Raw genomic sequence first — 27,006 nt, 5'->3', positions numbered from 1 at the left:
AGTGTCCAAAGATGTGCGGGTTAGGTGGATTGGCCGTGCTAAATTGCCCTTAGTGTCCAAAGATATGCAAGTTAAGTGGATTGGCCAGCTAAATTGCCCTTAGTGTCCAAAGATATGAAAGTTAGGTGGATTGGCCATGCTAAATTGCCCCTTAGTGTCCAAAGATGTGCAGGTTAGGTGGATTGGCCGTGCTAAATTGCCCCTTAGTGCTCAATAATGTGTAGGTTAGGTGGATTGGCCATGATAAATTGCCCCTTAGTGCCCAAAGATGTGTAGATTAGGTGGATTGGCCATGGTAAATTGCCCCTTAGTGTCCAATGATGTAAAGGTTAGGTGGATTGGCCATGCTAAATTGCCCCTTAGTGTCCAAAGATGTGTAGATTAGGTGGATTGGCCATGGTAAATTGCCCCTTAGTGTCCAATGATGTAAAGGTTAGGTGGATTGGCCATGCTAAATTGCCCCTTAGTGTCCAAAGATGTGTAGGTTAAGCCATGCTAAATGTGTGCGGTTATGGTGATGAGGTGGGGGATGGGGCCTGGGTTGTCAGAGAGAGTCAGTGCAGGCTTGATGGACCGATTGGCCTCCTCCTGCACTGTAGGGATTGTATAATTCTTCCTTTTAAAAGAAGGCGTTAAGAAAGACCAACTCTCACGATCTGAACCCATGCGTACGGGCCTCTGCATGAATTCACCTGATAGTCAAGGCATCTTAGCAAAGGAATAATTGTGCTCCACAAGGTGTAATGTTCCCTTCCTTGTAAAGAACATGCTGAGACTGGTTTACAATATGTGGACAATGCATTAAGCATTACGCTTGCGAAAATATAAAGACCTTGTGCCAAGTGTGGAGTATATTACATGCAGCGGTACCCAGATTGAGTTACCAGAAATCTAACCCAGAGGCATATACTGGGAATTCAGGAAATTCCCCCTCGCTTACAATTAAAGCACTCAGTTCCAGCAATGAGGCAATGCATAGGCCGTCACCACATCAGTCCGTTATGGGTTTAAATCCCACACCCCTGTGCAAAGATCTAAGCTGTCATCCCCCAGTGTCAGTAAGTAGTCTCACAACACCAGGTTAAAGTCCAACAGGTTTATTTGGTAGCACGAGCTTTCAGAGCGTTGTCCCTTCATCAGGTGATGAAGGAGCGGCGCTCCGAAAGCTCGTGCTACTAAATAAACCTGTTGGACTTTAACCTAGTGTTGTGAGTCTACTAACTGTGCCCACCCCAGTCCAATGCCGGCAACTCCACATCATTCCCCAATGTGGTACTGAAGGGGTAAAAAGTAAAGTAAAGTTTGTTTATTAGTGCCACAAGTAAGGCTTACATTAACACTGCAGTGAAGTTACTGTGAAAATCCCCTAGTCGCCACACTCCGGAGCCTGTTGGGGTCAATGCACCCTAACCCGCACGTCTTTCAGACTGTGGGAGGAAACCGGAGCACCCGGAGGAAACCCACGCAGACACGGGGAGAACATGCAAACTCCGCACAGACAGTGACCCAAACCAGGAATCGAACCCAGGTCCCTGGTGCTGTGAGGCAGCAGTGCTAACCACTGTTTGATTTGATTTGATTTATTATTGTCACGTGTATTAACACACAGTGAAAAGTATTGTTTCTTGCGCGCCATACAGACGAAGCATACCGTTCATAGAGAAGGAAACGAGAGAGTGCAGAATGTAGTGTTACAGTGATAGCTAGAGTATAGAGAAAGATCAACTTAGTGCGAGGTAGGCCCATTCAAAAGTCTGACGGCAGCAGAGAAGAAGCTGTTCTTGAGTCGGTCGGTACGTGACCTCAGACTTTTGTGTCTTTTTCCCGACGGAAGAAGGTGGAAGAGAGAATGTCTGGGGTGCGTGGGGTCCTTGATTATGCTGGCTGCTTTCCGAGGCAGCGGGAAGTGTAGACAGAGTCAATGGATGGGAGGCTGGTTTGCGTGATGGATTGGGCTACATTCACGACCTTTTGTAGTTCCTCCCGGTCTTGGGCAGACTTGTGCCACCGCGCCGCCCTGTTGGTGCAGCTCTGTTGCAGGAGCTGTCCTTCAGATGAGATGGTAAACTGAGACCCATCTCCCCCCCACACTTGCCCCACCATTTTTTTTTTACGTATGTTAGGGCATGCCCCTTTAAGAGAACGGGTCAGGTGACCCGGGACTCAAGCTCCACCCTGGGTGGAACTTGCCGCGCACATCTTGTGCTGACTGCGCTTGGACAGAGATGCGTTAATAAACTGATCCAGTTAGTTTACTACCACTGCCCTCGTGGTCTGATTTTAGCCTCCATCTCAGACCTGAAGCATCATAATTTTCTCTCTCAGGACTTAAGAGATGAGGTACCAACTGGAAGAAATGCAAGAGAGTTCTTCCTCATAGATGGGGAAGATTTGTTTCCTCTGAACTGCGGCGGCAGCTAAAGTTTAAAGTCTATTTATTGGTGTCACAAGTAGGCTTACACTGACACTCACACTTAAGTTACTGTGAAAATCCCCTAGTCACCACAGTCTGGCACCTGTTTGGGTGTGGAGATGCCGGCGTTGGACTGGGGTAAACACAGTAAGAAGTTTAACAACACCAGGTTAAAGTCCAACAGGTTTATTTGGTAGCAAAAGCCACACAAGCTTTCGGAGCCTTCAGCTCCTTTGTGGAGGAGCTTAAGGCTCCGAAAGCTTGTGGCCTGTTTGGGTACACTGAGGGTGGCACAGTGGTTAGCACTGCTGCCTCACAGCGTCGGGGACCTGGGTTCGATTCCCAGTTTGGGTCACTGTCTGTATGGACTTTGTACATTCCCCCCATGTCTGCGTGGGTTTCCTCCGGGTGCTCCGGTTTCCTCCCACAGTCCAGTTAGGTGGTTAGGTGGATTGGCCGTGCTAAATTCTCCCTCAGTGTACCTGAACAGGCGCCAGAATGTGGCGACTAGGGGGTTTTCACAGCAACTTCATTGCAGTGTTAACGTAAGCCTTGCTTGCGACTAATAAATTAACTTTAAATTCAGACGGCCCCAATCCACCTAACCAGCATGTCTTTCGGACTGTGGGAGGAAACCGGAGCACCCGGAGGAAACCCACGCAGACACGGGGAGAACGTACAGACTCCGCACAGACAGTGACCCAAGCCGGGAATTGAACCCAGGTCCCTGGCGCTGTGAGGCAGCAGTGCTAACACACTGTGCCACTGTGTCGCCCAAATGTACACAATATTACGCAAGCTCTTTATACACCACTCACAAAAACATAAAGGAACATGCAATAAATCTCAAGCCACATGGGACAAACAAACTCTGAAATTGAATAACTAAACAAAAGACACTCGGTTAAATATTCATGATTACAATGTCATAAAACTTTTATAGGTTCCTAACTTAAACAACACCCGGTGAACATCAGTCATCACATTTGACCCCAGACATGCTATGTTCATTTGCCCTGACTAACAAATAACAACTTGCATTTATATAGCGACCTTTCTGAACGCTAATTCATCCTCAGGTGTTTCCCGTGAGCCTAAATAGGGGAAATTTAGACACCGCCCCATATAAAGTGATATTATTTTTGAGGGATTAAAGTTTCATGGGATATGGGCGTGAGGGCAGAGAAATGGTAGATGGAGGTGATGCATTTTGGGAGGTCAAATTCAGGTACGAATTAAACAGTAAATTGCAGATTCGGAGCATTGATATACAGAGGGATCTGGGCGTACAGGTCATAGAAACATAGAAGATAGGAGCAGGAGGAGGCCATTCGGCCCTTCGAGCCTGCTCCGCCATTCATTATGATCATGGCTGATCATCCAACTCAATAGCCTAATCCTACTTTCTCCCCATAACCTTTGACCCCAATCGCCCCAAGTGCTATATCCAGCCGCCTCTTGGATACATTCAATGATTTGGCATCAACTACTTCCTGTGGTAATGAATTCCACAGGCTCACCACTCTTTAGGTGAAGAAATGTCTCCTCATCTCCGTCCTAAGTGGTCTACCTTAGGAACTCTTAGGAACATTGACATACAGAGGGTGTCACGGATCCCTCAAAGTGGCAACACGGGTGGATAAGGTGGTCAAGAGGTCATATGGCAAGTTTGCTTTCATCGGCATCGAGAATAAATTTGGCAAGTTATGCTACAGTTATATAAAACTTTAGTTAGGCCGCATTTGGTATATTGCGTGTAGTTCTGGTCGCCACACTACCAGAAGGATGTGGAAGCTTTGGAGAGAGCGCAAAGAAGGTTCATCAAGATGTTGTCTGGTCTGGAGGGTTTTTAGGTATGAGGGGAGGTTGAATAAACTCGGATTGTTTTAACTGGAAAGACGGAGGCTGAGGGGAGACGCGATAGAGGTCTACAAAATTATGAGAGGCATGGACAGGGTGGATAGTCAAAGTGATGCGCATCAATTGAACACGAGGCACGAAGCTTCGGTAACAGAAGGCTTTTATTGTCTAACAATGGAACTTAATAGAACGTTAACACACTATCCCAGACTGACGAGGTCCCGCCCGAGCAGGGGGTCTTATACCTCTCCCAGGAGGCGGAGCCCGACTGGGATGTGCCAAAACAGTAACAACCACAGGTGTATCAAACCCACCCTAGCCCAACAACAGCATTAGAACAATCCCACAGTGGGAACCAACGATGGTTCACCACACAAAGTCTTTTTCCCAGGGTGGAAGAGTTGACTACAAGAGGGCACAGGTTCAAGGTGAAAGGGGGAATATTAAGAAGAGACATGCAGGGAAAGTTTTTCACACAGAGGGTGATGGGTACCTGGAACACACTGCCAATGGAGGTGGTGGAAGCCTGAACCTTAGCAACGTTCAGGGCGTATCTTGATAGACACATAAACGGGAGGTGAACAGAGGGATAGAAACCATGTACCAGCGCAGGCTTGGTGGGCCGAAGGGCCTGTTGCTGTGCTGTACTGTTCTTTGCCAGCATTTATTGTCCATCCCTAATTGCCCCTTGAGAAGGTGGTGGTGAGCCGCCATCCTGAACCGCTGCAGTCCATGTGGCGTAGGTACACCCAACCTGCTGTTCGGGAGACAGTAACCCCTTTGTGACTAAAAGTTAAAGTTTATTTATTAGTGTCACAAGTAGGCTTACATTCACACTGCAATGAAGTTGCTGTGAAAATCCCCTAGTCGCCACACTCCGGCGCCTGTTCGGGTACACTGAGGGAGAATTTAGCATGGCCAATGCACTTAACCAGTGCATCTTAAAGTTAAAGTTTATTTATTGGTGTCACAAGTTGGCTTACATTAACACTGCAATTAAGTTACTATGAAAATCCCCTAGTTGCCACAATGCGGCGCCTGTTCAGGTACACTCAGGGAGAATTTAGCACGGCCAATGCACTTAACCAGTGCGTCTTAAAGTTAAAGTTTATTTATGAGTGTCACAAGTTGGCTTACATTAACACTGCAATGAAGTTACTGTGAAAATCCCCTAGTTGCCACACTCCAGTGCCTGTTCGGATACACTGAGAGAGAATTTAGCATGGCCAGTGCGCCCTAACCAGCACGTCTTTCGGACTGTGGGAGGAAACCAGAGCACCCGGAGGAAACCCATGCAGACATAGGGAGAACATGCAGACTCCACACAGACAGTGACCCAAGCCAGGAATCGAACCCGGATCCCCGGCGCTGTGAGGTATAAGAACAAAGAACAAAGAAAATCACAGCACAGGAACAGGCCCTTCGGCCCTCCAAGCCTGCACCGACCATGCTGCCCAACTTAACTAAAACCCCCAACATTTCCGGGGACCAGATCCTTCTGTTCCCATCCTGGATTATTCAGAATAAGTTAGCGATGGAACATAAGTCTTCCCAGTTTATAAGTTCCCACTAAGTGGTACTTTTATCATGGTTTTGCTGTGGCCCTTTAGTGCACCAAAAAATAGTATACCAACTTTTTTTTAAAAATAACATTTCGTTGGGAAAAGGGAAGTGACTTGTGTTAAAAAAAACAATCTGATTGAACTGGGGTTAATCTGTCCTTGGACGCGATTCTCTTCAAATTGTGTCCAGTTACTGATAAAACAAACAGCAATTTCCGTATTTTATTTTAAAAATTCACAGCTGTTGTCTTTAAATTGGTCCCATGTTTCCCTTCAGATCCTCAGAAACATTATCAAGCGAGAAAGCACTTACATTCATATAGCGCCTTTCGTGAATTCAGTATATTACGGAGTGAATCCTGGCTAAAGTGGTTCATCTGAAGTGTTATCCCTGTTGCAATATAACTGATGTGGAGAAGCCGGCGTTGGACTGGGGTAAACACAGTAAGAAGTTTAACAACACCAGGTTAAAGTCCAACAGGTTTATTTGGTAGCAAAAGCCACACAAGCTTTCGGAGCTCTAAGCCCCTTCTTCAGGTGAGTGGGAATTCTGTTCACAAACAGAGCTTATAAAGACACAGACTCAATTTACATGAATAATGGTTGGAATGCGAATACTTACAACTAATCAAGTCTTTAAGAAACAAAACAATGTGAATGGAGAGAGCATCAAGACAGGCTAAAAAGATGTGTATTGTCTCCAGACAAGACAGCCAGTGAAACTCTGCAGGTCCACGCAACTGTGGGAGTTACAAATAGTGTGACATGAACCCAATATCCCGGTTGAGGCCGTCCTCGTGTGTGCGGAACTTGGCTATCAGTTTCTGCTCAGCGACTCTGCGCTGTCGTGTGTCGCGAAGGCCGCCTTGGAGAACGCTTACCCGAATATCAGAGGCCGAATGTAAGCGTTCTCCAAGGCGGCCTTCGCGACACACGACAGCGCAGAGTCACTGAGCAGAAACTGATAGCCAAGTTCCGCACACACGAGGACGGCCTCAACCGGGATATTGGGTTCATGTCACACTATTTGTAACTCCCACAGTTGCGTGGACCTGCAGAGTTTCACTGGCTGTCTTGTCTGGAGACAATACACATCTTTTTAGCCTGTCTTGATGCTCTCTCCATTCACATTGTTTTGTTTCTTAAAGACTTGATTAGTTGTAAGTATTCGCATTCCAACCATTATTCATGTAAATTGAGTCTGTGTCTTTATAAGCTCTGTTTGTGAACAGAATTCCCACTCACCTGAAGAAGGGGCTTAGAGCTCCGAAAGCTTGTGTGGCTTTTGCTACCAAATAAACCTGTTGGACTTTAACCTGGTGTTGTTAAACTTCTTGCAATATAACTGTACAGAGTCGCTGTTTATTCAGCAGGGTAAGGATCACTCACTGTGTAACTGTACAGAGTCACTGTTTATTCAGCAGGGTAAGGATCACTCACTGTGCAACTGTACACAGTCGCTGTTTATTCAGCAGGGTAAGGATCACTCACTGTGTAACTGTACAGAGCTTATTCAGCAGGGTAAGGATCACTGACTGTGTAACTGTACAGAGTTTATTCAGCAGGGTAAGGATCACTCACTGCGTAACTGAGTTTATTCAGCAGGGTAAGGGTCACTCACTGTGTAACAGAGTTTATTCAGCAGGGTAAGGATCACTCACTGTGTAACTGTACAGAGTTTATTCAGCAGGGTAAGGATCACTCACTGTGTAACTGAGTTTATTCAGCAGGGTAAGGATCACTCACTGTGTAACTGTACAGAGTTTATTCAGCAGGGTAAGGATCACTCACTGTGTAACTGAGTTTATTCAGCAGGGTAAGGATCACTCACTGTGTAACAGAGTTTATTCAGCAGGGTAAGGATCATTCCCTGTGTAACTGAGTTTATTCAGCAGGGTAAAGATCGTTCCCTGTGTAACTGAATTCATTCAGCAGGGTAAGGATCGTTCCCTGTGTAACAGAGTTTATTCAGCAGGGTATGGGTTACATTCTCTGTACTGGGATATTGGCTGCAGTTTCATCCGAGGGTCCTCTTCTTCATCTGAAATGTTGCAAAGTTTGTGAGAGGGACTCTAACCAAAACCACTAGTGAGACAGAGCTTGGTTGTAAATGTCAGTTTGCCTTGGGTAGTGTAACGTCTCACTTCCTTCCTCCCTGGAGAATGTCAGAATCAGTGATCAAGATGTCAGGAAAACCCAAACACAAGATCCTCCTCCTATGGACATTGAAAAATCCCTTCAGTTTTCCCTCCACTGAGCATCATCCGGTCAAAATCAACGCGCAAAGTCATCTTTTGGCAGCAAGCACAACCCCCATCCTCTTGTGGCTGGTACTGTAGGTAAAAAAAACCTCTGACACTATTAGTGGATCAAAGTGCAGGTTTATTTTCCACAACTGTGGGAGAAGCGAGGTTCCTAACTGTGGACCCCCAGCCTTCTCCCCGAACACAAGTAAGAACAGAGTTTTGTACATCCCGGTTCCCGCCCCTATTACATTGCAAGAATCTCAGATGTCTGTCATTGTTCATGGTGAGGTTCTTGTTCTGCGTAGTTTGTTCAATCTCCAAGGCTACGATCGTTCGTCATTTATAGCCTTGAAACAACATCACCGGTTTTGCACAAACAAGTTAACTGATATACATACAAGTTTGTATGATACTTTATATCAGTATAAGATGAATAACATATGATGAATATATCTATGAATCTATGGTTATACGATCACAGAAGGCATACATGTCAACTCCATCGTGTTAAACAAAGGTACAAACAAATGGAGTCCAGCTTAGCTTATTTGAGCTGGGTTAGCCGCATTCCTGAATACGATAAGTGGAGACAGAAGGGATATTTGTTCCTCTGATCTGGTCTGGATGCACGAAAACAATGAATTTTAACAAAAACAATGAATCCTACAGTACCCCTCACGAATCTCTTAAGTATTACAGAGGTGAGTCTAAATGCTTAAGCGTTACAAAGTTCATTAACCCATTCCCGTCTTCACTGGTTAGATCATCTGAATGTCCTTGAATGCAGTCAATCTGCCCAATTCCCAAACACGGTACTCGATGCCACTGTTTCCAGGACTGCAAACCTATCGTGGTGTCTGAGCATTCCTGGGGAAATGTGGTTGGGAATACTGGTTGGCCTGTCTGCCTTTAAGTGAAGGCCCTTAACGCACAGACGTGCAAATGGCGTGGACCACCCAAGATCTGGTGATGAACTGGAACCACTCCCAACCTGTTTCGACACCACCTCTCAACCCAACGCCAATCTCTGCCCATCGAACAGTCCTAGTCACTCATCTTTTATTTATTATTTTCTTGGGACATGGGCGTCGCTGGCTGGGCCAGCATTTATTGCCCTTCCCTAGTTGCCCTTGGAGGGCAGTTGAGAGTCAACCACATTGCTGTGACTCTGGAGTCACATGTAGGCCATACCAGGTAAGGATGGCAGATTTCCTTCCCTAAAGGGCATTAGTGAACCAGATGGGTTTTTCCAACAATCGACAATGGTCATCAGTAGATTCTTAATTCCAGATATTTTTTATTGAATTCAAATTCCACCACCTGCCGTGGCGGGATTCGATCCGGGTCCCCCAGAACATTAGTTGAGTTTCTGGATTAATGGTCTAGCGATGATACCACTAGGCCATTGCTTCCCCATTCTGCACCCTCCCTCTTTGTCCCACATTTGCCGACCGGGCCTTCTGCTAAATTCCAGAATTCATCCCCCGCCCCGCCCCCTCACCTCCTTGCCCTCCTTGAAAACTCCCTGGACGGGTGGCACGGTGGCACCGTGGTTCGCACTGCTGCCTCACAGCGCCAGAGACCTGGTTCAATTCCGGCCTCGGGTCACTATCTGTGTGGGGTTTGCACATTCTCCCCGTGTCAGCGTGGGTTTCCTCCGAGTGCTCTGGTTTCCTCCAACACTCCAAAGATGTGGAGGTTAGGTGGATTGGCCAAGCTATATTGCCCCTAAGTGTTCAAAGATGTGCAGGTTAGGTGGATTGGCCATGCTAAATAGCCCCTTAGTGTCCAAAGATGTGCAGGTTAGTTGGATTGGCCATGCTAAATTGCCCCTTAGTGTCCAAAGATGTGCAGGTTAGGTAGATTGGCCATGATAAATTGCCCTTTAGTCAGGGAGATTAGCAGGGTAAATACGTGGTTTGATTTTGATTCGATTTATTATTGTCACAGGGTTATGGGGCTAGGGCCTGGGTGGTATTGTTGTTGGGGGGTAGGCTCGATGGGTCGAATGGCCGCCTCCTGCACTGTATGGATTCTATGATTCTATTTCTTTTGACTATGGGTAGGATTTTCCGATCCCGCCTGACCCGAGATTGGAAAATTCCTGCCCAAGGTCAACGGACCTTTCAGTGGTCCATCAGACTGTCCATTCTGCCCGGAGAAATTCCTGCAGTGGGCGGGTATGGAAAATCTATCCCTTTATCTCACTTTGCTGTTTCTCTGTGTAGAAGGCGCCACATAAAGGCAGCTTTCTTCTGGCTGTGACCTTGTTACATTACCTCACTCCTGTCCACCTTCCCCGGCCCCTTCCCTCACGTCCTCCAGAACGCATCCAAAACTCTCTTGCCCCATCCCTATCCCAACTCGACTCCTGCACACAAAATCCCACTTTCCCATCACTCTCGGCGCTCACCCTCCCTTAGGCTCCGGGTTCAGAAAAGCCGGAATTTTAATAAATTCTTTTCCTGTTTTGCGCTCCCTTGATGGCCTTGCCTCTCCCTATCTCTTCTATAAACTTTAACCCACCAATTCTGGCCTCTTGATTTCCAACGCTCCACTATTGATGTTTGCGGATGCAGCTCACCGGGGCCTTAAGGGTTAATAAAATCTGAGCTAGTTGGTGAGGCCAAAACCAGGACACGGAGTTTTTCTTTATCGAGAGAGTTTATTGACTTGTTCAGTCTCACATCTCCCCCGCCCCCCCCGACACACAACCCAGAGTCCCAGCTAACCCCTATTTATCAAGTTTTTAAGGTCTTTTTTTTATTGGTCACAAGTAAGTCTTACATTAACGCTGCAATGAAGTTCCTGTGAAATTCCCCTAGTCGCCACACTCCGGCGCCTGTTCGGGTCCATCCACCTAACCAGCACGTCTTTCGGACTGTGGGAGGAAACCGGAGCACCCGGAGGAAACCCACGCAGACACGGGGAGAACGTGCAAACTCCGCATAGACAGTGACCCAAGCGGGGAATCGAACCCAGGTCCCTGGCGCTGTGAGGCAGCAGTGCTAACCACTGTGCCACCGTGCCGCCCAGGACCTGTTCAGTCACATCGCTCTCCTCCCACACAACAAACATACAAAATGGGAGCAAGCGTAGGCCATTCGGCCAGGCTGGCCTGCTCCACCATTTGATGGGATCATGTCTGATCTGTTTGCGTTTTAAGTTCTACCATCCCATCTCTCCCCACACATCCCAGTGTCCCAGCTATCCCCTATTTACACACTCCTCTGATTTAGACCATAATGGATTAAACTAATGAAAGAGGGGAGGGAGTCCCCAGATGGGGTGCTGGAACGAAAAGAATAAAACTTTCAAAAGAAGCATAACTAGTTAACAATGCATTCCAGCCCTGGTGGGACCCACCACTCATGGGCGATCACCCTAGTTACATGTTCTTTTTAACCCTTTCTAACCCTAACCAATAAAAAAACAGCGAGAAAAAGGGGGCTGATGTGACACTCTAACTAAGACGAACCCTATCAAATTAAAACGGTGTTCCAGGGGCGGACGCATCCAGCCCCCCATCCCTTGCAACAAAAGGCACCTCCAACAGTGCAGCACACCCTTAGTCATGCACTGGAGTGTCAGCTTGGACTTATGCACTCAAACCCTGGAGTTGGACTTGAACCTGGAGCTCATAGTGCGCAAGTGCTGTCAACCATCATGGGCAAAAAGGAGATGTCACCGATTTATACGTGCTCAAAGACATTTGATTCGCATCACCGGGTTCTCTGAACTGTAACAATGTGATTGACATTAACGACTGTCAACATCATAACTGACTAACAAACCAGATCGATACAATGAGCAAGATTAAGTTCTTATAATTGCTACAGAATTATACAGTCCGTATAAGTGCAGAAAGAGGCCATTTGGCCCATGGAGGCAGCACCAACAACAATCACGCCGCAACTATAATTACCATGCTAATATCCCTGACACTAAGGGACAATTCAGCATGGCCAATCCACCTAACCTGCATATCTTTGGATACTAAGGGGCAATTTAGCATGGCCAATCCACCTAACCTGCACATCTTTAGACACTAAGGGACAATTTAGCACGGCCAATCCACCTAACCTGCACATCTTTGGACACTAAGGGGCAATTTAGCATGGCTAATCCACCTAACCTGCACATCTTTGGACACTAAGGGGCAATTTAGCACGGCCAATCCACCTAACCTGCGCATCTTTGGACACTAAGGGGCAATTTAGCATGGCCAATCCACCTAACCTGCACATCTTTGGACACTAAGAGGCAATTTAGCGTGGCCAATCCACCTAACCTGCACATCTTTGGACACTAAGGGGCAATTTAGCATGGTCAATCCACCTAACCAGCACATCTTTGGACACTAAGAGGCAATTTAGCATGGCCAATCCACCTAACCTGCATGACTTTCGGACTGTGGGAGGAAACCGGAGGAAACCCTCACAGACACGAGGAGAACGTGCAAACTCCACACAGACGGTCACCCGATGCCAGTGTTGAGCCCGGATCCCTGGCGCTGTGAGGCAGCTGGTCAATGCTTTGATGACTCTATATAAATGCGGTTGTTGTTGACGGCCTGAGTGACTCTGAATCTGTTGGAAAATTCCCCTGATTCTGAGGGCACTTGCGACAGACGATCCTGGTGCTTGAAGCTGGCTGAGTGTTGGGGTTGTGTAAGTTCACCAGGGGAGCGTGCAGGCTGGATTCCAGCCTTGTTTGCACAGCTTGGCTGGTTCCTCCCTCAGGCCTACTCATGGCCGTTCCCTGCCAAGTGGAAGCCAGTCACTTCCTGACAAGAAGGAGAGATAGAAGTAGCAATGCCAATCATTCCTTCAAATGGTTACCTTACACTGGGGGCGGGGAGGTACCAAGGGTCCCCAACCCCATCCAGGATGGGCCTGGAGTCTCCACCAATTGAACATCAATCTCCGGGACTCTGCTGTGTGCCCCCTCCGGAGAAAAATCATCAGGATATTAAAAATAAATCGTTGCTTTGATCATTTAGTATGAACCAGACAGAAAAATAGTGAGAAATGGGGCAAAAGTCTATTTAATCACAGAATCCTGAGAGTGCAGAAGGAGGCCATTCAGCCCATCGAGTCTGCATCAACTCTTACCCAGGCTTACCCATAACCCCACTAAATTATCTACCCCGCTAATTCCCCCTCTTATTTATTTCTTTGGACACCAAGGGGCAATTTAGCATGGCCAATCCCCCTAACCTGCACATCTTTGGACACTAAGGGGCAATTTAGCATGGCCAATCCACCTAACCTGCACATCTTTGGACACTAAGGGGCAATTTAGCATGGCCAATCCACCTAACCTGCACATCTTTGGACACTAAGGGGCAATTTAGCATGGCCAATCCACCTAACCTGCATATCTTTGGACACTAAGGGACAATTTAGCATGGCCAATCCCCCTAACCTGCACATCTTTGGACACTAAGGGGCAATTTAGCATGGCCAATCCACCTAACCTGCACATCTTTGGACACTAAGGGGCAATTTAGCATGGCCAATCCACCTAACCTGCACATCTTTGGACACTAAGGGGCAATTTAGCATGGCCAATCCACCTAACCTGCATATCTTTGGACACTAAGGGACAATTTAGCATGGCCAATCCCCCTAACCTGCACATCTTTGGACACTAAGGGGCAATTTAGCATGGCCAATCCACCTAACCTGCATATCTTTGGACACGAAGGGCAATTTAGCATGGCCAATCTCCCTAACCTACATATCTTTGGACACTAAGGGGCAATTTAGCATGGCCAATCCACCTAACCTGCATATCTTTGGGCACTAAGGGCAATTTAGCATGGCCAATCTCCCTAACCTATATATCTTTGGGCACTAAGGGGCAATTTAGCATGGCCAATCCACCTAACCTGCATATTTTTGGACAATAAGAGGCAGTTTCGCATGGCCAATCCACCTAACCTGCACATCTTTGGGGCGTGGGAAGAAACCAGAGCACCCGGAGGAAACCGTCAGCGATACGGGGAGAACATGCAGACTCTGCACAGATAGTGACCCAAGGCCGGAATCGAACATGGGTCCCTGGCACTGTGCTAAACCACTGTGCCATCCTATGACTGACAACTGAGCATCATACACTTGTGCATTGAGTCTCTGTGCTTTCCGATTGGTGTAGGAAGGCCGTACATCACAAGGGTGGATGTATCGGCTGGCTAATGGCTGGAGGGGGGGCGGTGGGGGTGGCAAGTCATGTGATGGGGCCTCCAGGGATACATTAAATCCCAGTTGATACGCCGCACTGAGGCCCTCACCTGGAGACTGTGGTGACTCTTCCCCTCTGGATCCAGGCTGGTCCACATCCCACAGTAGGCCTGAGCGGGCCTGTAGCCCCTGAGATCTCTGCTGATTACCAGCGATGGACTTAAGGCTGTTTTCAGGTCTCCACCTTCAACACCGGCTGAAGGAGGGCTGCCTCCTGTCCAGAAGGCCATTCAAGATCCCTTGGAAAATTTTTTAATGAAATTGCAAAGTTTGCCTTGGCCAACATTCACCTTGACCATCGCAAAACAGATCAGTCGGCCCTTTGTCTCACTGCTGAGGGAGCAATTTCTATTCCATTGCTACTTGGGATGTGGAGGTCGCTGGCTAGGTTCAGCATTTGTTGCCCATCCCTATTTGCCCCTTCAGCTGCCTTCCTGAACCCCGTGACGTAGGTACATCCACAGTGCTGTTAGGGAGGGAGTTCCAGGATTTTGACCCAGCGACAGTGAAGGAACGGCCGATATATTTCCAAATCGCGATGATGAGTAATCTCCCGCAAGGAGACCTCTGCCTTGCTTGTACAAATTGTCTGGCATATTCACACGACACTTCAGGAGAATATTATTGGCTATAAAGACCTTTGGAACATTTCTGGCAAAATGCAAGGTAACATGTAACCAACTGGGGCAGCACGGTGGTTAGCGCCGCTACTTCACCGCGCCAGGGACCCGGGTTCGATTCCTGACTTGGGTCACTGTCTGTGTGGAGTCTGCACGTTCTCCCCGTGTCTGCGTGGGTTTCCTCCGGGTGCTCCAGTTTCCTCCCACACTCCAAAGATGTGCAGGTTAGATGGATTGGCTGTGATAAATTGTGCCTTATTTTTAAACTTGTCCCCTGGTTCCAGTTCCTGTCGGAAAAACCCATCTAGTTTCCTTTATGGAAGGAAATCTGCCGTCCTTACCCGGTCTGGCCTACATGTGACTCCAGAGCCACAGCAATGTGGTTGACTCTCAACTTAGTGTCCAAAGATGTATGGGTTAGGTGGATTGGCCATGCTGAATTGTCCCTTAGTGTCCAAAGATGTATAGGTTAGGTGGATTGGCCATGCTAAATTGTCCCTTAGTGTCCAAAGATGTGTGGGTTAGATGGATTGGCCATGCTAAATTGCCCCTTAGTGTCCAAAGATGTGCGGGTTAGATGGATTGGCCATGCTAAATTGCCCCTTAGTGTCCAAAGATGTGTGGGTTAGATGGATTGGCCATGCTAAATTGCCCCTTAGTGTCCAAAGATGTGTAGGTTAGATGGATTGGCCATGCTAAATTGCCCCTTAGTGTCCAAAGATGTGTGGGTTAGATGGATTGGCCATGCTAAACTGCCCCTTAGTGTCCTAAGATGTGTGGGTTAGGTGGATTGGCCATGCTAAATTGCCCCTTAGTGTCCTAAGATGTGTGGGTTAGATGGATTGGCCATGCTAAATTGCCCCTTAGTGTCCTAAGATGTGTGGGTTAGGTGGATTGGCCATGATAAATGTATGTGGCTTCGGGGCAGGGTAGAGGAAGTCGATGCAGACCTGATATGGATGATATTGGAATAGTGGAGATTAGAGGGGCTTTAGATTGGTTTCACTGGTCGGCGCAACATCGAGGGCCGAAGGGCCTGTACTGCGCTGCAGTGTTCTATGTTCTATGTTCTATGATGTGCTGCATGGCCTCCTTCTGCACTGTAGAGATTCTATGATTCATCAATCTATCTCTGCACCCTTTCCAGTGCCTCTATACCCTTAAGAGGAGATGATGAGTGGAACTAGACTCTGTACTCAGTAAATGAGAGCATGTATATCTACCGGATGTTAGCCCACAAGAGAGTGGCCAGATGGATTCGAGAAAAATCCTGACATCAATGCAGAGGTGCCTGTTTCTGAGAAACTGTGTAAAAGCCTCAGCAAACATGTATTTGGCTAAGTTTTAATGATTACCACATGGTTCCAGAATTGAGAGAGTGTCTCTGAATGATTTGGTCAGAATAATATTTATCAGATGCTGTGGCATGTGGGTTTAGCCAACAGCGCAAGTGAAAAGTAATATTAGTCCCACAGTATTCCATTGCCCTGGGACAGAGATGTCTCATCCTTGCATAGAAATGAACCTCCACAACCACATTGAAATTCAGGAAGTCAGCCTCTGCAGCTCTACGCTCAAGATAGTCCAAGACTTGTGTCTTGAAGTAATTTTTACTTTCTCAACATTTGTTTACAAATGTTCCTCAGACGGGAATCTGGTTTCTAATCCGGCCCAGATTCAAATACAAGGGATTTGATCCAGAAAGATTTAACATGACAAGAGGGAGCTTTACTCTGTATCTAACCCCATGCTGTAGCTGTTCTGGGAGTGTTTGATGGGGGACGGTGCAGAGGGAGCTTTACTCTGTATCTAACCCCGTGCTGTACCTGTCCTGGGAGTGTTTGATGGGGGACGGTGCAGAGGGAGCTTTACTCTGTATCTAACCCCGTGCTGCACCTGTCCTGGGAGTGTTTGATGGGGACAGTGTATAGGGAGCTTTACTCTGTATCTAACCCCGTGCTGCACCTGTCCTGGGAGTTTTGATGGGGACAGTGTGGAGGGAGCTTTACTCTGTATCTAACCCCGTGCTGTACCTGTCCTGGGAGTGTTTGATGGAGACAGTGTGGAGGGAGCTTTACTCTGTATCTAACCCCGTGCTATACCTGTCCTGGGAGTGTTTAATGGGGACAGTGTAGAGGCAGCTTTACTCTGTATCTAACCCCGTGCTATACCTGTCCTGGGAGTGTTTGATGGTGACAGTGTAGAGGGAGCTTTACTCTGTATCTAACCCCGTGCTGCACCAGTCCTGGGAGTGTTTAATAGAGACAGTGTAGAGGGAGCTTTACTCTGTATCTAACCCTGTGCTGTACCTGTCCTGGGAATGTTTGATGGGGGACAGTGTAGAGGGAGCTTTACTCTGTGTCTAACCCCGTGCTGTACCTGTCCTGGGAGTGTTTGATGGGGGGACAGTGTAGAGGGAGCTTTACTCTGTATCTAACCCTGTGCTGTACCTGTCCTGGGAGTGTTTGATGGGGACAGTGCAGAGAGAGCTTTACTCTGTATCTAGCCCCCATGCTGCACCTGTCCTGGGAGTGTTCGATGGGGACAGTGTAGAGGGGACTTTACTCTGTATCTAACCCCGTGCTGTGCCTGTCCTGGGAGTGTTTGATGGGGGACAGTGTAGAGGGAGCTTTACTCTGTATCTAACCCCGTGCTGCACCAGTCCTGGGAGTGTTTAATAGAGACAGTGTAGAGGGAACTTTACTCTGTATCTAACCCCGTGCTGTACCTGTCCTGGGAGTGTTTGATGGGGACAGTGTAGAGGGAACTTTACTCTGTATCTAACCCCGTGCTGTACCTGTCCTGGGAGTGTTTGATGGGGACAGTGTAGAGGGAACTTTACTCTGTATCTAACCCCGTGCTGTACCTGTCCTGGGAGTGTTTGATGGGGACAGTGTAGAGGGAACTTTACTCTGTATCTAACCCCGTGCTGTACCTGTCCTGGGAGTGTTTGATGGGGACAGGGTCGAGGGAGATTTACTCTGTATCTAACTTCCTGCTGTGATTGCTCAATGCTGACATTTATTTTGTGCAATTAGATGCAGTCCAATTCATCAATATTAGCACATCTGACATTTAATGCACAGATACACAAATATAAGGCCTGAATTCATTTGACAGAGACAGTTCATGGTGTCTCGTAACAGCATATCTTTGACAAGCAGGCACATAAAAAGGAAATAACATTGAGGGAACACATTAATATGGGAGATAATTGCCTTTTAGTATTAATAATACTGAAAGATAAACCGTTTCTTCCGCTGTACCTATCATCAAAGCAATTTTTGTATTCTTGTTGAATTTAAGACTTCTGAGCTTTTAATCATGCGTTCAAGTTAAAGTTTATTTATTTGTCACAAGCAAAGTTTACATTAACACTGCAATGAAGTTACTGTGAAATTCTCCTCGTCGCCACACTCCGGCACCCGTTTGAGTCAATGCACCCTAACCAGCACGTCTTTCGGACTGTGGGAGGAAACCGGAGCACCCGGAGGAAACCCACTCAGGCACGGGAAGAACGTGCAGACTCCACACAGACAGTGACCCAAGCCGGGAATCGAACCCGGGTCCCTGGCGCTGTGAGGCAGCAGTGCTAACCACTGTGCCACCGTGCCGCCCCAGCTTACCATTAAGTAAAGGTTAGAAATGCAACATGCATATTCTGTAAGGAGATTGAGAGACATTTTTTTCACAGAAGCTTTGTTTTTTTTACCATTCCTACAGCCCCTGCTCGCCCCCCCTCCCCCCACCCCCGTCGATCAAAACTCTTGGTGGAGTTCCACCCCACCACCCTCTGAGAGAAAAGAAAACCTCATCTTCATCTTAAAAAGGGAGACCCCTTATTCTTCAACACTGTCCTCTCCTGTTGTATTCTCCCCCTCTAAAGGAAGAGCTAGCAAGACAGACAATACAATCCCCAATTCCCACCACCGCCCCCCTCTCCTCCACCATCTCTCCAAAGGGCTAATGTCTCCCTGGTTGAAAGTCCGAATGTTCTTCATTGATCATTCAACTCAGCACAAGCTTTCTCGATCCATCCATCACCAGCATGATGACTCTCTTTTCCTTAAATTTCTAAAAGCCACCCCCCGCTCCCAGCTGTTCTGTCCCTGCCTTTTCGAAAGAAGATAAACTCTCACCAGCATCCTGCTTGGTTGTTAACACAAAATCCTCCTTCTCTGTTTCTTCAACGCTGTACCTTCTCTGTCTCTTTCTCTCTCAGAAGGCAGCTGTCCCTATCCCATGAGACAATGGGTGGAATTTTACCGGCACGTCCGCCCGAGGTTCGTACAATCCCGCCCGAGGCCAACGGAGAATGCCCCCGGAATCGGGACGGGCGTGTCGGTAAAATTCCGACCAATGTCTACAGGTGTCGACACTGTTCCTTGGCGTCTCAGTAGGTTTCTGTTTAGGTTTCTGTCCCATGGTGACCAGCTCACATGGGCTTGTCTCCAAGCAGAGATGTTTCCACCGTGACTCTGGCTTTGCAGGACCTTCTGATTCACCTGAGATTCAAGGGGACATTTTAAAATAGAACCATGTTGTAAAGTTCAGTGTTCACGATACTATGTAAACCTGTCATATTGTGTCACCTCCTCTAGCCAGTGATGGTTCACATCTCCCAGGTCCCCAGTCTCACTGCGTCGAAAATTATACGCAAGAACCAACTTGTTTTGTCAAAGTACTGTGGAGAAACAAAGCCGCAACGTATGCTTTGGCTGAGTTTGGTCTGAATTTCTGGTTTTGCCATCCCACAATCAGGAAGACTAGAACAGAGCAAGGAGTGGAGGAAACTGCATCCACTGTGTTGGAAACATCCCTCCATTTTGGAACCCACTCTTGCCCTATGAATCATAGAATCATAGAATCATAGAAACCCTACAGTGCAGAAGGAGGCCATTCGGCCCATCGAGTCTGCACCGACCACAATCCCACCCCGGTCCTACCCCCACATATTTACCCGCTAATCCCTCTAACCTACGCATCTTAGGATTCTAAGGGGCAATTTTTAACCTGGCCAATCAACCTAACCCGCACATCTTTGGACTGTGGGAGGAAACCGGAGCACCCGGAGGAAACCCACGCAGACACGAGGAGAATGTGCAAACTCCACACAGACAGTGACCCGAGTCGGGAATCGAACCGGGGACCCTGGAGCTGTGAAGCAGCAGTGCTAACCACTGTGCTACCATGCCGTATGAGTATTTATAGCTCATCCCTTTCCATCCGCATCCCTTAATCTGGTCCTAATTCCTATGTTACTAAATGTAAGACAGTCACTAATTATCGGGGAGGCGCTGGCCTAGTGGTATTATTGCTGGACTACAGAAACTCAGCTAATGTTCTGGGAACCGTGGTTCGAATCCCACCACGGCAGCTGGTGGAATTTGAATTTGATTAAAAATTTCTGGGATTAAGAATCTACTGATGACCATGAAACCATTGTCGGAAAAACCCATCTGGTTCACTAATGTCCCTTTAGGGAAGGAAATCTGCCGTCCTTACCCGGTCTGGCCTACATGTGACTCCAGAGCCACAGCAATGTGGTTGACTCTCAACTGCCCTCGGGCAACTAGGAATGGGCAATAAATGCTGGCCAGCCAGCGACACCCATGTCCCACGAATGAATTTTAAAAAACTGAGTGGGTCTGGAGTCATATGTAGGCCAGACCAGATAAGGACAGCAGATTTCCTTCCCCAAAGGCGAACCAGATGGGCTTTTACAATAATCGACAGTGGTCATCATTCGACTTTTAAGTCCAGATTTTTTGTTGAATTCAAATTTCACCATCTGCCATGGTGGGATTCGAACTCGATTCCCCAGAGCATTACCCTGGGTTTTTTTTTAAAATTAATTCATGAGACCTTGCCCATTCCTAGTTGCCCTTGGAGGGCAGTTGAGAGTCAACCACATTGCCGTGGCTCTGGAGTCACATGTAGGCCAGACCGGGTAAGGACGGCAGATTTCCTTCCCTAAAGGGACATTAGTGAACCAGATATGTTTTTCCAACAATGGTTTCATGGTCATCAGTAGATTCTTAATTCCAGACGTTTTTATTGAATTCAGATTCCACCATCTGCCGTGGCGGGATTCGAACCCGGATCCCCGGAGTATTAGCTGAGTTTCTGGATTAATAGTCTAGCGATAATACCATGAGGTCATTGCCTCCCTGGATTACTAACCCAATGACAATACCAATACGCCAATGCTTCCCCAACATAAATAAATGCAAATTCATCAGATACTTGAGTGGGATTGGAACTCCCATCTAACCGCTATGCTACCATATCTCTGAGGACTGATTTGATATGATTCTTATATGACCAAGACCACAACATGGTTTGATATGACCAAGACCACAACAAGCTGAAAGGTTTGTGAATGTAGCCCAGTCCATCCAAACCAGCCTCCCATCCATTGACTCTGTCTACACTTCCCGCTGCCTCGGAAAAGCAGCCAGCACAATCAAGGACCCCACGCACCACGGACATTCTCTCTTCCACCTTCTTCCATCGGGAAAAAGATACAAAAGTCTGAGATCACGCACCAACAAGGAACAAGAGCAGCACTGTGGCACAGTGGGTTAGCACTGCTGCCTCACATCGCCAGGGACCCGGGTTCGATTCCCAGCTTGGGTCACTGTCTGTGCGGAGTCTGCACGTTCTCCCCATGTCTGTGTGGGTTTCCTCTGGGTGCTGTGGTTTCATCCAAAAGACTTGCTGGTTAGGTGCATTGGCCATGCTAAATTCTCTCTCAGTGTACCCGAACAGGACCCAGAGTTTGGCGACGAAGGGATTTTCACAGTGACTTCACTGCAGTGTTAATGTAAGCCAACTTGTGACAAGAAATAAACTGACTCAAGAACTGTTTCTTTCCTGCCGCCATCAGACTTTTGAATGGACCTACCATATATTAAGTTGATCTTTCTCTACACCTGAGCTATGACTATAATATTATATTCTGCACCCTCTCTTTTCCTTCTCCCCTATGTACTCTATGAATGGTATGCTTTGTATAGTGCGTAAGAAACAATACTTTTCACTGTATCCCAATACGCGTGACAATAATAAATCAACTCAAATCACCTTATATTAAGTTGATCTTTCTCTACACGGGAAAAAGATACAAAAGTCTGAGGTCACGGTAGCACAGTGGTTAGCACTGCTGCTTCACAGCTCCAGGGTCCCGGGTTCGATTCCCGGCTCGGGTCACTGTCTGTGTGGAGTTTGCACATTCTCCTCGTGTCTGCGTGGGTTTCCTCCGGGTGCTCCGGTTTCCTCCCACAGTCCAAAGATGTGCGGGTTAGGTTGATTTGCCATGTTAAAAATTGCCCCTTAGAATCCTAAGATGCGTCATGCCCGCCCCGATTCCGGGGTGGGGGACGCGCGGGCGGGCGAGACTCGGAGAAAGGCATTCTCTGTTGGCTTCGGGTGGGATCGTACGAACTTCGGGCGGACATGTTGGCAAAATTTTTGATTTGATTTGATTTATTATTGTCACATGTATTGGGATACACTGAAAAGTATGGTTTCTTGCACACTATACAGACAAAGCATACCGTTCATAGAGAAGGAAAGGAGAGAGTGCAGAATGTAGTGTTACAGTCATAGCCAGGGTGGAGAGAAAGATCAACATAATGCGAGGTAGGTCCATTCAAAAGTCTGACAGCAGCAGGGAAGAAGCTGTTCTTGAGTCGGTTGGTACGTGACCTCAGACTTTTGTATCTTTTTCCCGATGGAAGAAGGTGGAAGAGAGAATGTCCGGGGTGCGTGGGGTCTTTAATTATGCTGGCTGCTTTGCCAAGGCAGCGGGAAATGTAGACAGAGTCAATGGATGGGAGGCGGGTGTGCGTGATGGATTGGGCTACATTCACGACCCTTTGTAGTTTCTTGTGGTCTTGGGCAGAGCAGGAGCCATACCAAGCTGTGATACAGCCAGAAAGAATGCTTTCTGAGGTTCATATCTGTATGGGATATTGCTAAATTGGAACAACAGAGATAGCTAGCTGTTACAAATTATATTTTGTCATGTTTAAGTATATTAATTGGTAAAAGTTATGCTAGTCCCTTTTGTTATATTCTAACTGTGTTCTGAAATAAAGTTTGTTTTGATCCAAAGATGTGCGGGTTAGATGGATTGGTCATGCTAATTTCACAACCTATTGCAGTTTCTTAAATTCCGCCAAAAGTGAACGACGTGAAGGTTATAATTCACCTCTTTCTGTTTCTCCTTTGCCGCAGATTCGCGGATTTATCAACGCCATCACCCCTAACAATGACGACAAGGAAGACCTGGTGGCTTTCCGCTTCTACGCCTTCAACCCCATCGTGGATCCCTGGCTCTTCATCATCCTCCGAAAATCGGTCTTCCGGAACGTTCAGAAGGTCCTCTGCTGCCGCTTCTCTATGTCGCTCCCCAACTCGGCCTTCCAGGAACCGCTAAAACAACAAAGCATCTCTTTATGCTGACCGAGGCAGCGGGGGGGAGAGGGGAGGGGGTGTGGGCCGGTTGGAGAGCTTGGCAGTCGAAAAGAGACTGATGTCGTGCCTGGCTAGGGGCGGCATGGAGCGAGAGACAAAGGGCGGTCACTGGGCTAGTGATGAGGGCAGGAGACTGGGCTCCAAACAGGCACGGTTAAGACGGAAGACTCGCACCCAGCGGTTAGTGACTCCTCCGGCCTCTGTGACCTTTACTGCCCTGGCAGGAGCGAACTTTGACCCCCTTGAAAAGAGGGTCACAGGGCGAAATTTATTCCTCACGCATCAATGGACCCCTCAGCCAGCCCCTCTCTCCATCCCTCGAGACGCCTTCAGACACATCAATCAGTATTAACAATGGTCCATCTGAATTCAAAGGTTTTTCCCTTTGTTTTCTCCCGAAAATTGGGATTAAACTATTGAACCAAGTGTCAGCCAGACTGAATTAATTTTTAATCGGAGGTGTTATTAATCTTGTATATTTGGAATGATGCACGTTGATGGAAGGTCACACTTGGAATACTGTGTATAGTTCTGGTCACCCTGTTATATAAAGGATATTATTAAACTAGAAGGAGTGCAGAAAAGATTTACTAGGATGCTACTGGGACTTGATGGTATGAGTTATAAGGAGAGGCTGGATAGACTGGGACTTTTTTCTCTGGAGCGTAGGAGGCTGAGGGGTGATCTTATAAAGAGTCTATAAAATAATGAGGGGCATAGATCAGCTAGATTGTCAATATCTTTTCCCAAAGGTAGGGGAGTCTAAAACTAGAGGGCATAGGTTTAAGGTGAGAGGGGAGAGATACAAAAGTGTCCAGAGGGGCAATTTTTTCACACAGAGGGTGGTGAGTGTTTGGAACAAGCTGCCAGAGGTAGTAGTAGAGGCGGGTAGAATTTTGTCTTTTGAAAAGCATTTAGACAGTTACATGGGTACGATGGGTATAGAGTGATATGGGCCAAATGCGGGCAATTGGGATTAGCTTCGGGGTTTAAAAAAAAAAGGCGGCATGGACAAGTTGGGCCAAAGGGCCTGTTTCCATGCTGTAAACCTCTATGACTCTATGTCCTCGAGGCTCTGATATCTTACAATGAATTTTTTCAAAGATTCCCTCCTGGGATGTGGGCGTCGCTGGCTGGGCCAGCACTTATTGCCCATCTCGAATTGCCCCTTGAGAAGGTGGTGGTGAGCCGCCATCTTGAATCGCTGCAGTCCCGTGTGGTGTAAGCGCACCCACAGTGCTGTTAGGGAAGGTGTTCCAGGATTTTGACCCAGCAACTGCGAAGGAACGGCCGATATATTTCCAAGTCAGGATGGTGAGTGACTTGGGGGGGGAACTTGCAGGTGGTGGTGTTCCCATGTGTCTGCTACCCCTTGTCCTTCTAGACGGTAGGGGTCACGGGTTTGGAAGGTGCTCTCTGAGGAGTCTTGGTGAATTCCTGCAGTGCCTCTTGTAGATGGTACACTGGTAGTGAAGAGACTAACCGTTGAAGGTTGTGGATGGGGTGCCAATCAAGTGGGGCTGCTTTGTCCTGGATGGTGTCAAGCTTCTTGTGTTGTTGGAGCTGCACCCATCCGGGCAAGTGGGGAGTATTCCATCACACTCCTGACTTGTGCCTTGTAGATGGTGGACAGGGGGGTCAGGAGGTGAGTTACTGGTCACAGGATTCCCAGTCTCTGACCTGCTCCTGTTGACACAGTATTCGCGCGACTGGGTCCAGTTAAGTCACTGTTAATCACGATGAGAGTGACAGCGGAGAATTCAAAGTCATTGAACCTGAAAGAAAGATAATTAGATTCTCGTTGGAGAGAGTCATTGCCTGGCACTGGCGTGGCATGAGTGTTGTTTGCCACCTGACAGCCCAAGCTTGAATATTGGCGCATTAAAGCGCAGACTGCTTCAGTATCTGAGGAAGTCGAGACTCCAATCTTTAGCGGACATTCCCATGGAGATGGAAAGGAGGTCACTCATGAAACAGCTGAAGATGTTGTCTTAAGACACGGCCCAGAGGAACTTTTAGACCTGAAATAATCGGAGTCCAGCAAACACAGACATCTCCCCATGCGTTAAACTGTCTGCAAACTGGGTCCATTGCATCTAATTAAGAAACAAGACACAAGGGGTTTAATGTTAACTGCTCAGCAGAATTCTGACATACCGACCATTTCCTGATTTACAGTTAGACGTCCTCTGTAAAGTCCTGCCACAGAGGGAGGACCTTGCCTCATGTCCGTCACGCGAATACTTCAGCCTGGGAGCAACATCGCTCTCCAGTGCCGTCAAAAATATATTGCTGTTTGTGACGTCTGTGTCCGCTCTTTTGGTGTCTGTGACGTGAGTCTGGGTCTCGGTGTCTGTGACGTGCGTCTGGCTCTCGGTGTCTGTGATGTGTGTCCGGGTCTCGGTGTCTGTGACGTGTGTCTGGCTCTCCGTGTCTGTGACGTGCGTCTGGGTCTCAGTGTCTGTGACGTGCATCTGGATCTCAGTGTCTGTGACGTGTGTCTGGCTCTCGGTGTCTGTGATGTATGTCTGGGTCTCGGTGTCTGTGACGTGCGCCTGGCTCTCGGTGTCTGTGATGTATGTCTGGGTCTCAGTGTCTGTGACGTGCGTCTGGCTCTCGGTGTCTGTGACGTGCGTCTGGGTCTCGGTGTCTGTGACGTGCGTCTGGGTCTCGGTGTCTGTGACGTGCGTCTGGGTCTCGGTGTCTGTGACATGCGTCTGGGTTTCGGTGTCTGTGACGTGTGTCTGGCTCTCGATGTCTGTGACGTGCATCTGGGTCTCAGTGTCTGTGATGTGTGTCTGGGTCTCGGTGTCTGTGACGTGTGTCTGGGTCTCGGTGTCTGTGACGTGTGTCTGGGTCTCGGTGTCTGTGACGTGTGTCTGGGTCTCGGTGTCTGTGATGTCTGTCTGGGTCTCGGTGTCTGTGACATGTGTCTGGGTCTCTCGGTGTCTGTGACGTACGTCTGGGTCTCGGTGTCTGTGACGTGCGTCTGGCTCTCGGTGTCTGTGATGTGCGTCTGGCTCTCAGTGTCTGTGACGTGTGTCTGGGTCTCGGTGTCTGTGACGTGTGTCTGGCTCTCGGTGTCTGTGACGTGTGTCTGGGTCTCGGTGTCTGTGACGTGTGTCTGGGTCTCGGTGTCTGTGACGTGCGTCTGGCTCTCGATGTCTGTGACGTGTGTCTGGGTCTCTCGGTGTCTGTGATGTGTGTCTGGGTCTCGGTGTCTGTGACGTGTGTCTGGGTCTCGGTGTCTGTGACGTGCGTCTGGCTCTCGATGTCTGTGACGTGTGTCTGGGTCTCTCGGTGTCTGTGATGTGTGTCTGGGTCTTGGTGTCTGTGACGTGCGTCTGGGTCTCGGTGTCTGTGACGTGCGTCTGGCTCTCGATGTCTGTGATGTATGTCTGGGTCTCGGTGTCTGTGACGTGCGTCTGGCTCTCGGTGTCTGTGACGTATGTCTGGGTCTCAGTGTCTGTGACGTGCGTCTGGCTCTCGGTGTCTGTGACGTGCGTCTGGGTCTCGGTGTCTGTGACGTGCGTCTGGGTCTCGGTGTCTGTGACGTGTGTCTGGGTCTCGGTGTCTGTG

The 27,006-nt window shown here is 48.0% G+C and overlaps 1 protein-coding gene across 1 annotated transcript in view; it reads left to right on the top strand.

Annotated features, from left to right (window-relative positions):
• The window catches only part of ptgir (prostaglandin I2 receptor), a 90,452-nt gene extending 66,354 nt beyond the window's left edge, over positions 1 to 24,098 (top strand). Inside the window, exon 3 of the mRNA XM_078241773.1 lies at positions 23,188 to 24,098. Coding sequence (XP_078097899.1) covers positions 23,188 to 23,415 — 228 coding nt within the window. The 3' untranslated portion in view covers positions 23,416 to 24,098. The remainder of the gene's footprint in view (positions 1 to 23,187) is intronic.
• Positions 24,099 to 27,006: the final 2,908 nt, after the last annotated feature.

This window comes from Mustelus asterias, chromosome 24, assembly GCF_964213995.1.
Source record: "Mustelus asterias chromosome 24, sMusAst1.hap1.1, whole genome shotgun sequence".
Lineage (NCBI taxonomy): Eukaryota > Metazoa > Chordata > Chondrichthyes > Carcharhiniformes > Triakidae > Mustelus > Mustelus asterias.
Note: the sequence above shows the minus strand (reverse complement) of the source record. Positions and strands in the feature narration are given on the sequence as shown.